Source organism: Nomascus leucogenys, chromosome 14, assembly GCF_006542625.1.
Source record: "Nomascus leucogenys isolate Asia chromosome 14, Asia_NLE_v1, whole genome shotgun sequence".
NCBI classification, from domain to species: domain Eukaryota; kingdom Metazoa; phylum Chordata; class Mammalia; order Primates; family Hylobatidae; genus Nomascus; species Nomascus leucogenys.
This window is the reverse complement of record NC_044394.1, coordinates 84,136,556-84,149,657: the sequence shown is the minus strand read 5'-3', so window position 1 is coordinate 84,149,657 and position 13,102 is coordinate 84,136,556. Positions and strand designations below refer to the sequence as shown.

Below are 13,102 nucleotides of genomic sequence, written 5' to 3'. Positions count from 1 at the left end.
CACAGACCATTTCACATTCTTCTACCTACGTGGAGGTGAAACTCCCTTAGTTTTAGGCAATTCCTCATTTACTTAATTTCATTATATACTCCCTAATGGGCAACAAGGAGATTGGATATGTGAGATTTATTCGAGAAACGGCAAAACTGAGGGCAGCAAATGTGTAAGCCTTGAGTCCTTTCTCCTCGCAAAGGCAACACTCGTCTGGCTGGTGAAGCCAAGAGCACAGCCACACGGCTGCTTCTCATCCTGGCACCCCCAGCCCCAGCACAGCACCCCACAGAGCATGCTGGACGTGTTCAGTAAATATTTGAGAAATAAATGAATAAATCAATGGCAGTTGTTTGGATTTCAATATAAATGGATCTTGGGCCTGAGATACTGCCAGATGGGCAGACAGGTTACAGTCTGGTGATGCATCTCCAAGGCTATAAAAACGTAGCCATTGCTGGAGTCGCAGGCTGACATTTCAGAAGATGATTATATGCACAATTTAACCACATGGCTATCTGTGCCCTCCAAGTGCCATCGCTTCAACAACTGTTTTCATGTTGGCTTTTTTGCTCGTTCCTCTCTCTTTTTTTTAAGTCAAGCATAATTTTTTGCAGCCTCTCATATTTCTAGCTGAACGTGATTTATTCATATAAAATTATGTTCCATTTTTATAAAACCCAAGTTACTGCAAATGATGCTTGAGGTTTCACAGAAAATATTAATTCCTGATCTGCTGCTATAAAGCATGCCTGCTCGTTGAGAGCAGCGCTGTCGCTCTGAGACAGATGGAAGCAGTCCAAGGGTATGATTAACTTCTTAGTCCTGGCAATTGCCTAGTGCTCCTCTTGCCCTAGATTTCAAGATTGACCTCCAGCTTCTCTGCAGACGCACAGTTGCTCAGCTTGATAAATCACACAAATCCCTTTTTTGATCAGAGTTATCTACTATTTACTACTCATGAAGGGAAGTTAATCGTATTCAAGGCACTTCATATGCTGCACACATATCCTTCCTTCTTCCTAACAGCACTTTGCATATTTTCCACATTGGCGGTGATGTGGCATCTTTTGCAGTGCAGAGGGTCCACACCAAAGATCCACTTTATCCTGTTTGTCCCTCTTCTTTGTCTCTACTAACCAGCATCAAATACACCGACCCATAAGAAGAAAAAACACATGAGAGGCACACAATAAGCAGTGAATAAGTGAGACGAATTGTGTCCCTTTGCAAACTGAGATTTTCTTGTAATTGGCTTCTTTACTTTGTCAAGAACTTTGCCGGGCCGAGTGCGGTGGCTCACACCTGTAATCCCAGCACTTTGGGAGGCCAAGGCAGGCAGATCACTTGAGCCCAGGAGTTCGAGACCTGCCTGGGCAACATGGTGAAGCCCCCCCCCCCCCCCCCCGCCCATGAAAAGTCCAAAGATTAGCCAGGCATGGTGGCTGCCATGGCACTGGGCAGGGCACGGGGAGAACTGAGATGGCTTGAGCCTGGGAGGTCGAGGCTGCAGTGAGCTGTGATCACACCACTGCACTCCAGCCTGGGTGACAGAGTGAGACCCTGTCTCAAAAAACAAACAAACACAACCAGAAAAGAAAAAAGAATTTTGCTATCTCTTCTTGCCCTGTTTGTCTGCTTTTTTCATTTTTGGGGGACATAAATGGGCTTCTGGTAGGCCAGTTGACTCTCAGTGGTATAAAATAGATAAAAAAATTCTACTGTCCGGAGTAGAAAAGAACAGACAATGCACCGCCCACTCTCACACACCCCTTCCTGTCAGTGCTGGGCAGGAGGCACAAGCGAGTGGGGCTGAAGCCCAAACTCCCCTTCTGCTTGCCACGGTGATCCAGTTTCAACCTGAAGTACATTTTGCCTATTTGGGGTGAACCATAAATTAAGTCCATTGGTCAGGCAAAACCAAGCAAGGGAAAAGGTTTTTTGGGGATGATCACAGTTGATTTTTAAAATTTACATAATGGAAATATCACAGTTTTAATTTATCAAGATTCTGTATTGATTACAGAAGATTCTCTGAACTTTAAAGCATACAGTCTGAACTGTCAGATATTGGATTTGTGCTGAAATGCCAATTTAGAAAATAAACCAGGAGACTGGAGAAAAGAAAAGACAAGACTGACTTTCCAAAGATATCTGGACATTCTCTAACCTCCAACAACCCAGAGGGACGAGACTTCTACCCACCCTTAGGAAGGGAAAGGGAAACACACCCCTTTCTTTTTCTTATAACTGGTCTCATCAGGTCAGATCTCAAGGCTTTGAAGTTGGGCTTCCTTATAGGGAAACAGATAACAAAAACTGGCTTCCTACAGTGTAAACTCATGTCCTTCCACCAAACCCAACTCAATGAAATCCTGTTTCATCATTGATTTGTATATCTTGGAACAAAATAGCTCCAGCCTTGTCTAAATGTCCTTGTGTTCACTGGACACTCAAGGTTGAGGGTCAGTGGAAGTGAAATGAGCCCACGGATGAGCAAACTTGCAGGACACTGAGGTTCTGAAGGAGGATAAGACCCAGAGTGTGTCACAGACATGCTCCTCCATGAGGAACCGGTGTGCATGGCCAGAGCCAGTGCGGGCTTTTCTGTCCCATCCCAGAATTCTAGAACTCAGGAAGCACCTTTTGAGGTCTAAAAAGTGCTTCCCCCCCAAGAACAAAGATGAAGGCACGACCTAATCATTATGAAATTTTATATAAAGAGGTGATAACAGGCTGAAAGCAAAAAGTTTAGGAAACCAGGATGGTTTGTGTAAATGAACGTATAATAGGTTAATACCAGGCTCCAAGTAGCCAGAGATATTGGGCCTGGAACCCCACTTTGGGATATTCAGGACCTGGGGAGATCTTTACTCAATTCCTTTCCCACCCTGAGGTTCCTCTGGCAGACAGAACATTAGGCAAGTCATACAGTGGTCTGACTTGAGGCACTCGGGTCATTTTTCTAGAAAATATTGGTTTATTCAAAAGAATAAGTAATGTGAGAGAAAATGACATCTGTCACTTGATAAGTTATTCTCTACTTAAAAACTGGAAAATACGAATGCAATTAATTCAGCAGGTGTTTTAAAATCATTACTTTGAAGAAGGGTTTTAATTTTCATCTTGAAATGGTTATAAATGCTTATCACTTATGGGGATTATGTCTGTGGCCCTGAATTAGTAGAGAATATACAATAGAAAAAGAATGGCTGTTATTGAAAAGTCAAAAAACAACAGATGCTGGAGAGCCTGTGGAGAAAAACGAATGCTTGTACACTGTTGGTGGGAGTGTAAATTAGTTCAATCATTGTGGAAGACATTGTGGTGATTCCTCAAAGACCTAGAGGCAGAAATACCATTTGATCCAGCAATCCCATTAATGCGTACATACCCAAATGAATATAAGTCATTCTATTACAAAGACATATGCACGTGTATGTTCACTGCAGCACTGTTCACAGTAGCAAAGACATGGAATCAACCCAAATGCCCATTAACGATAGACTGGGTAAAGAAAATATGGTACACATATGCCATGAAATACTATACAGCCATAAAAAGGAACAAGATCATGTCCTTTGCAGAGACATGGATGGAGCCATTATCCTCAGCAAACTAATGCAGGAGCAGAAAAACAAACACCACATGTTCTCACTTGTAAGTGGGAGCTGAATGATGAGACCCATGAGGGGGAAACACACACTGGGGCCTGCCGGTGAGGTGTCAGGGGAGGGAGAACATCAAGAAGAACAGCTAATAGATGCTGGGCTTAATACCTAGGTGATGGGTTGATAGGTGCAGCAAACCACCATTGCACATGTTTAACCATGTAACAAACCTGCATATCCTGCACATGCGCCCCTGAACTTAAAATACAAGTTGAAGAAAAAAAAAAGAAAGAAAGAAAAAAGAAAAAGCACAGAGAAGGTAGCTTTACACAATTGCATTCCTAGAATAGCAGACAAAGTCAACTCGTCACTTTGAAATGACCACTTCTGAATAGAAAAAGTGCTACAGTAAAGTAAGGGAAATGCCCTATCATATTTGAGGATAAAGAAATTTGTAAGAAGAGTGGTGACAATGAAAACCTCTGTTTTTGGGTGGGGAATGGGCTTCACAAGGGATTTTTTGTGAAAATATCAGAAAAAACTTAAAGGAAGGGGAATTGTTCATCATTAAAATCCACACACATCTTCTCTTCAGGACAAAGTCATATGTATTTTGGGAAGAAATCTTCAAATGTATCAGTCCTAGTTTCTGATGAATTGTCTTTATATTTGCCACCATGTCTTCAAAATGAATCCTTATTTTCCTAAAATAGGTTTTGATTCATTCTACTAAAGGTCATAATGACATTTTGTATTTATATGTGTAGCTTTACTAAAATATAATTTACATTCCATAAAGTTCACCCATTTAAAGCATACAGTCCAGTGGTCTGGTATACTTACAAGGTTGTACAACCATCACCATAATCTATTTTTTTTTTTTTTTTTTTGAGACGGACTCTCGCTCTGTCGCCCAGGCTGGAGTGCAGTGGCGCAGTCTCAGCTCACTGCAAGCTCCGCCTCCCGGGTTCACGCCATTCTCCTGCCTCAGCCTCCCCGAGTAGCTGGAGTAGCTGGGACTACAGGCGCCTGCCACTACGTCCGGCTAATTTTTTTGTATTTTTAGTAGAGACGGGGTTTCACTGTGGTCTTGATCTCCTGACCTCGTGATCCGCCTGCCTCGGCCTCCCAAAGTGCTGGGATTGCAAGCGTGAGCCACCGCGCCCGGCCACCATAATCTATTTTTACAACATCATCATCTCCAAAAGAAATCTTGTACTCGTTAACAATGACAAAGTTTTGTAAACGTTGAGGGCTTTCCCTTGCATCTCAGTGCATTTTGTTGAAGGAATCGCTTACTTAAGAAGAAAAGACAAAGACAGAAAAGAAATATGTATAGGAAAGAAATGACTATGTTATATTCTAAATGTGTTTTGATCTAGACTCTTTCCTCCTCCTACTGACACATTCGGAAGCAGAGCAGTCATCAGCTTTTGTGAAAATCCTAAAAGCAATTCCAGAAGATCATGTGCCAGCCACTCAGGACACACAGGCTTGTGTGGTTGTCATGGGGAAGGTTTTGTAATTGAAATAAAAATACTCATGCTCAGTCTGCCACCACACAGAAAATGCTTTTCACTCATGCACACCAGATAATTCGCCTAAGTGACAGGTTTTACTTTGGAGGAAGCACCGAGCTAAGCTGGTTTACACAGTCAATGATGGCTCATTCCATGAAAAAGGAACTGGGAAGGAAGGCAGGGTGGTGAAGGTTAGCTAGACAATGTGGAGGTGCCTGCCAGCCAGCCAGCCAAGGGCACAGCTCCTCCTGCTGCTTCTAATGCTGTGGAGACACACAGGGATTTCATCTTTACCTCCTGACAGTTCCTCAAAACATGCACACACACGTGCGCACACACACACACTCTCTCCAATCTTAGTAAGTGAAAAAACAAAAACCAAAACCAATCAAACCAAACCAAGGGTCTGGTGTATTCTAGAAAGTGACTTTACATACCCGCATTCAACTATCTGTCTACAGCCTTTCAGACAAAGCAGGATATAAAATACAGCCTGTGTGTGTTTCTTGATGAGGTTTACACATCTCATTCAGTAACACGTGCCAGGAGAAAGAAGCCAAAGCAAGGAAAAGTCAAGCATGTGGGAATGTGAGTTGTTGGGTTATGTGCATAAAATATTTCAAGAGAGAGAATCCTATCAAAAGATAGATAGCTCCCAGTGAAATGATATGGAAAAAGTCTGAAGAAAACATCTCAAAATAAATGAAGTACTTATTGCTGAAAAATGAGTTCAGATCTCAGCCAATTCCAAAGTTCAGAATTTACTGCACCGTTCAGGACTTTCTCTCTAAGTTTCTTGTCCCTTGTTTCATTGCACAACAAGGGATTCTTCATACTTGCTATGAAATACAACAAGGCGATTTTTGCAGAGATAAACTCCACACATGCATGACAAATCCAAGCATGCAAAATATTTAACATCCCAGTTCACAGATACTTTAGGGACAAAATCCAATTATGAATTATATGCCACAATAAATAGGGCTCAATGTTTCATAAAGCAATTTATAGTTCATAAAAATGACAAAATGTACCTGTCAGACAGAGCGCGGAGAGCCGTTCTCTGAGCTGCCTGCTGGAAGAAAGAAAGGGCAGAGATGTTTATTTAATATTCTGACTTTTGAATTATGTGCTCAATCAACATTTAAAAAAAAGACCCCTGCATTACGCACATTTTTGCCATGTGGCCACATTTTAAATGACTAGCAATGTAGTAGAGAGCACTGTTGTAAAATGTGAAATGTGTGTGATGAAATGAACCTTCACGGAGAGTTAACTGAAGCCCGGCAATGCACACCTGCAACTAGGGAGTGAGTTTGGAGGGGGGCAAAGGACTGCACCCAGGTAAGCTTAGACAGGCCTCTGGAAATTGGCAAAGACCAGAGCTACTTCTCTGAAATCACTTTTCCATTGCTTTATTGTCCTTTCCTATAAGAAAACAAAAAGGTCTGTTTTGGTTTCTTTGTAGCTTCTTTCCCAATGAAGGTGTAATTTTTCACTCAGAATTCAGATTGAAAGTTTCCACAGTTGGAATATGGAATGCCACTAGAAATCTCAAGGGATTATTGATTTTTTTTTAGGCATAGTTAATGATATTATGACAACGGTTTTTAAAATTCACATCGAAATGTTAATGGATACAATTATCTGCTGTTGGGATTTGCTTTAAGATAATACAGTGGGAGGGCTGGGCGTGGTGGCTCACGCCTGTAATCCCAGCACTTTGGGAGGCCGAGGCAGGTGGATCACCTGAGGTCAGGAGTTTAAGACCAGCCTGGCCAACATGGTGAAATCCTGTCTGTAATAAAAATACAAAAATTAGCTGGGTGTGGTGGCATGCGCCTGTAGGCCCAGTTACTCAGGAGGCTGAGGCCAGAGAATCGCTTGAAACTGGAAGGCGGAGGTTGCAGTGAGCCAAGATCACGCCACTGCACTCCAGCCTGGGCAACAAGAGCAAAACTCCATCTCAAAAATAAGTAAATAAATAAAATAAAAAAATTAAAAAAATACAGTGGGAGAAGGGCAGAGTGGCTGGGCACATACATAAGACAAGATGGCCTTGGGTTGAGAACTGCTGACGTTAGGCGATGAGCACAGGGCAGATTCTTCTATTATTCTGGCTATTTCCCTACATGAAATGAACAAAACTTTCATTTGTATTGAAAATGTATTGATTTGTTTTTTGTTTTTTTCTTCTACTAAAATTAATGTGTGTGTGTGTGTATGTGTGTGTGCTGAAATTTCCCATAATAAAAAACTAAAAGAAAAAAATCATAAAAAAGGCTTTATTTTGGCCGGGCATGGTGGCTCACGCCTGTAATCCCAGCGCTTTGGGAGGCCCAGGCAGGTGGATCACCTGAGGTCGGGACTTTGAGACCAGCCTGACCAACAGGGAGAAACCCCGTCTCTACTAAAAATACAAAATTAGATGGGCATGGTGGTGCATGCCTGTAATCCCAGCTACTTGGGAGGCCAAGGCAGGAGAATTGCTTGAACTTGGGGGGCAGGGGTTGCAGTGAGCTGAGATTGCGCCATTGCACTCCAGCCTGGGCAACAACAGCAAAAGTCTGTCTCAAAAAAAAAAAAAAAAAAGGGGGGGGGCTCCATTTCTCCATCAGATTCTCCCAAGTTTTGTACTTGCTTTCCTTTTCTCTGGCTATTCTATTTTTCACCCATTTGCCTTCTATCTCTGGGCCCAATGAGGCCAAGGAGGGCAGGTGGCACACGATGCCCTCTGTCTCAGAAGTCATGATTGGGAGGTCAGTAGACCAGGCCTACTCAGCGTACACTGGGAAACAAGGAGTGTGCAATGGTCCTCTCCTCTCTGCATGATACACAGGTCATGTTTACTGTTTTTTGTTTGTTTTTTTCCTGAGACAGAGTATCTCTCTGTCACCCAGGCTGGAGTGTAATGGCGTGATCTCAGCTCACTGCAACCTCTGCCTCCCAGGTTCTAGCGATTCTCCTGCCTCAGCCTCCCAAGTAGCTGAGATTACAGGTGTATGCCACCACACCCAGCTAATTTTTGTATTTTTAATAGAGACAGGGTCTCACCATGTTGGCCAAGCTGGTCTTGAACTCCTGACCTCAAATGATCCACCTGCCTCTGCCCCTCAAAGTGTTGGAATTACAGGCATGAGCCACCATGCCTGGCCTATGTTCACTGTTGACCAAGGACCTCACAATACTTCTCATGCTGATCTCCCATCACATTTAGATATCAGGAAAAATAGAATCTTCAGGTTAGAAAAAAATGACACCTCAGAACCATTTTCCCTGTTATGGAAATAAAATACACCCTTGGTGACAGTTCCACATCTTGGGATAAAAATAAAAGTAGAAGCAGTCATCATCCCAGAAAAGCTCCTTCCTAAGGTAGGAGCTGGATGACCTTGGTACACTTTTAGAATAACATAGACATGAAAGATTAAGGCAGGGCAGTGTCAGGAAGGTGCAGGGACAGGCAGCTGTTCCTCAAATGGTGCCTGGAACTGTGAGCAGGTGTCAGTACATATCTGCTGAGTAAATGTTAGAGGAATAAATCAGTCAGGGAAGCCTTCCCGCTGAAATCTGAGCATAATTCATAATTTTAAAGACAAGGAGGGATGTGGTCAGGAGAGAGGAGGCATTGGTAGTACTGGGCTAGACAGCATAGCAGCGGCCTGTCCCAGCCTCTGGCAGCAGCTCTCAACTGGGGCACCCATGACTCCCAAACCCTGGGTGTCTGGAATTGATGAGGGTGTTTCTGTGCATTACATTCATGAGGGGGATCAATAATGGCAGTTAGTGTCTGGGGCCAGGGATACCAAAGCCCTTCAAAGAGCAGGAAGGTCCCTTGTACAATGAAGAATTGTCCCCTTAAAATGACAAAGGGTGCCTGCAGAGAAACACTGTGGCAGAGTAGGAATGAAAGGAGAGCAGAAAGAAGGGCCGTAGGGAACATGAGCTCCAGGGCCTTGCAAAGATAAGAGGAACTGAGACAACTTCTGTAAGTAGTGCAACAACACTGAATTAGGAAAACCATCCAGTCTGTTGAGCCGCGGTTGGAGAGTCCGACATTCTGGGACAGGTTTCATCATTCATTTGCTATGGACCTTGCGTCTGGCCTTCAACCTCCGGCTTAGTTTCCAAACCACCCTTTCCTTCTCTGAATAGGGTGCTGAAAGAGACAGTCAGTCCGTGTCCAGGCTACTATGGACAATCCAAGGGGTTACTGTCCCCTCCTCATTCCCTAGATTCTGAATGAAGACCCCATGTCCTGGTATTCCACTGTCATAGGATTACCTCAACAGATAAAAGAATACAGATCTACCGATCTTCTTGATAAGGAGAGCTGAGGGAGCAGCGAGAGGCAGGGGAAGAGGACCGGAGCCTGAGGAGCCCATGCAGACACCTCCAGGGATGCGTGCTTCCCTCTCCCCTCAGTCCTTCTCCTGTGCTCTTCCAAGGAGCCAGCCAAGAGCATGCTGATAAAACACACCCAGCAGGCAACAGGTGGCATCAATGCTGGCAGGTTTGTCTCCTGGAGAGTTTCCCTCTCACTCAGCAAGATGGCTTTCGCTTTAGGCCGCAATACTTGAACTTAACTCCCTACTCCTGACTGTTTGGCTGAATATACAAGAAGTATTTTTGAACTGCCCCAAAGAAAGGTGGAATGTATTATTAGTATTGTCTCTTAACATCATCTCAGCAGGAGCAATCAGAGACTGGCTCTTCCTGGAATAACAGAAATCGTAAGAGGTGTGACTAAAAGTTCAACAGAAACCTTCAACATAGCATCTGAATTTCCCCCTAGCCATGGAAATAGACCAAGGCTGTCAATATTTTAAAAGGCTATTGACTCTTTTTCTCTCCCGCCTCCAAACAATTCCTGCTGACTTCTGTGATACGGAAACAGTGCTTGTTGATGTGCAGCTTGTCAGAAAATGATTTAAAAAGCGAAAGGAAAACAAACAAACAAAAAGCAAGAAACACTGCTGTCTGGCCACCACTGGAGTGCCTAGGAATTGAGGCATCCCAGGTGGTGGCACCTGTTGGCAACGCCACAGGACTGATGTTAGCCCCGTCTTCTAATACAAGCTGAGTTGGAAGCTTAGAGCAAAGGCTGCTTTCCTTTAGCGGACTGGTGTAATGCTGGGAACAAAAGGTCCTTCTGGGCTGAGAGACAGGGCACCCTACCAGGCACTAAGCAGTGTTCTCCAGTGATTCTTCACTCTTCCAATCTGTCACATGATGTATGCTACCACGCATGTAACACTGTGGTACTTAGCACCATCAATTGCCTGCAGTGCTTTTTTTTTTCTCGAGATGTTGTTTTGCTCTTGTTGCCCAGGCTGGAGTGCAGTGATGCGATCTCAGCTCACTGCAACCTCCGCCTCCCTGGTTGAAGCAATTCTCCTGCCTCAGCCTCCTGAGTAGCTGGGATTACAGGCATGCGCCACCACACCCAGCTAGTTTTTTTGTATTTAGTAGAGACGGGGTTTCACCGTGTTAGTCAGGCTGGTCTCGAATTCCTGACCTCAAGTGATCTGCCTGCCTCAGCCTCCCAAAGTGCTGGGGTTACAGGTGTGCGCCACTGTGCCCGGCCTGCTCTGCTATTTTTTAATGACTAATTTTCATTGTGCTATTTAATTTGCAGTTATTCTACATCATTAAAAATTTTTACAAAAACTCATCATCTATTATGAAAGAAGAGGAGTATATGTTAGATGTTTTCAATAATTTGAGGAAAAAACCCTTCATGGCATTATATTAATTGTATGTCATATACCAAAGCAAAGACCATCAAGATGTTTTTACTGACTCTTCTCTTTAAAAAAACCTTCGGCTTTTGCACACTATTTTATTTTACTATTGGAAAATAATAAAACGAATAAATATTGGAATTAAATGGCAAAGAAAAAATTAGGTGACTCATGATTGAAACTTGAAAAAGTATTCATAGTAAACTAGATGAGTTGCCCAATTTCATTCCTTCAAGAGTTATACATTACAGCAACTATATTTTTCTCTTCCTAAATCTCACATCATCTCTTCCTTGCAACTTGCCTTTATTCAGTTCTCAGCAAAACAGGTTGAGAGGGTTAAGAGAACATGTCATTGATCATTCCTGAGTTCATTATTCATTATGAATGATTCTAAGCTCCAGTCTATGAGACAAAACATATTCTTTTTTTTTGCCAGAAATTGCCATTTTCAGGTTCTCCTCAAGAGATGACATATTTTCTCTGTCTTTATTATAGCAAGCTTGTTGTTTGGGAACACAATCAGTAGATATTCAGGTTTCAATGTATGCTAAATGAATTACAAGTCACATTTTGTTACTGAAGGGAAATCAAAGAGGAAATTAAATGCCCTTATTGTAATTGGCTCAAGCACTGAACAAGTTCATGGATCCTGGAGTGGGGAGGAAAACAAAGGGAGAGGCTGAAATTCAGGGGGCTCTCAGAATGATCTCATTTCTTACTTGATAGAAACAGAACTTACGCCTGGACAGGTTTGTAATCCAGTCTGAAGTATCTACTATGTGCAAGCACTGGACTTGGCTAAGGTGGCAGTCACAACAGACAAAGCCCTTGCCATATTGTGCTTAGTGTCTAGAGGTGGGGCAGACATGAAAAGCTACACACACACACACACACACACACAGACACACACACATACATACACAGCAGTCTACATTCCAAGGGGCATGGCTGAAGAGGACAGGGTGCTCTGAAACCAACTAATGAAGGAAACCTTGTTTGGAATGAGTGTCAAGGAAGGCTTACTAAGTAAGAAATAACAAAGCTGAGGCTTAAAGGATAAAGAAAAATGATCAGATCAGAGAAATGGGGGTAGGTGGCGAGGTGAGTGCTCTAGGCAGGGAAGCTCTAGTTTGGGAGCAAAGGCCAGGAGCTGGCCTAGATCCTGGCTCAGCTGAAGAACTACAAGATGTCACTCTGCTGCAGTTCAGCAAGTGGTAGGGACAGCAGCAGAGCAAGATGAGGCCAATCCCAAGAGTTTTAGACATCAAGTGAAGTATTTTAGGTATTAACCACAGGACAATAGAAAGTCATCGAAGGGTTTACATTAGGGGAAGCTGGGTGAAGCATGCATGGGGCTTGTTTATATGTTCTTTGCAACTTCCTGTGAATCTATATATAATTTAAAAAAATAGTAGGGAGTGAGGCGTAAGATTTTTCAAACATCTTGCTGGCTTCTGCATGATGAATGGAATTGGGTAGGAAGGGACAAAATTTGAGGTTATTGCAGTGATGTGGGCAAAAGAGCATGGTAGCAGTGAAGATGGAGAGAGCTTGTATTACATTGTGAAGGTCTGATTGAGGGAACAGGTGACTGATTGGATGTGGCAGGCCAGGGAGAGGCATCAGGTGTGAGGTCCAGGTTTCTGGCTTGGGCACCTGGTAAGGATGGAGATTCACTTGTTAAGTGGATTAAACTGGGGGCATAAGAGCAGGGGGCAAAGGTAGAATTGAGTGTTGGGTGTGTGAAATTAAAGTTGCTTACAAGATGTTTCAGCAGAGACTCTGAGTAGCTAGCTGGATACATGAGACTGAAGTTATTAAATGCCAATTACGTAAGAAACATCAATAACAGTCATAAGGCCGGGCGCGGTGGCTCACGACTGTAATCCCAGCACTTTGGGAGGCCGAGATGGGCGGATCACGAGGTCAGGAGATCGAGACCATCCTGGCTAACACGGTGAAACCCCGTCTCTACTAAAAATACAAAATTTAGCCGGGCGCGGTGGCAGGCGCCTGTAGTCCCAGCTACTCCGGAGGCTGAGGCAGGAGAATGGCGTGAACCCGGGAGGCGGGGCATGCAGTGAGCCGAGGTCGCACCACTGCACTCCAGCCTGGGCGACAGAGCGAGACTCTGTCTCAAAAAAAAAAAATAACAGTCATAAAAATGGATTGAGGTTTCTGGATCTACATTTTGCTACTGTTCTAAGAGAAAAAGATTTGGGCCGGGCGTGGT

General features: G+C 43.5%; 1 protein-coding gene across 4 annotated transcripts in view; it reads right to left on the bottom strand.

The window, feature by feature from the left end:
- The window catches only part of AFF3 (AF4/FMR2 family member 3), a 564,533-nt gene that overhangs the window by 99,723 nt on the left and 451,708 nt on the right, over positions 1-13,102 (bottom strand). For 3 of the 4 annotated variants that reach the window (XM_030827298.1, XM_030827300.1, XM_030827301.1), the window contains one exon: positions 6,157-6,197. In XM_030827298.1, coding sequence (XP_030683158.1) covers positions 6,157-6,197 — 41 coding nt within the window. The remainder of the gene's footprint in view (positions 1-6,156; positions 6,198-13,102) is intronic. The other variant, XM_030827299.1, reaches the window with a different exon arrangement.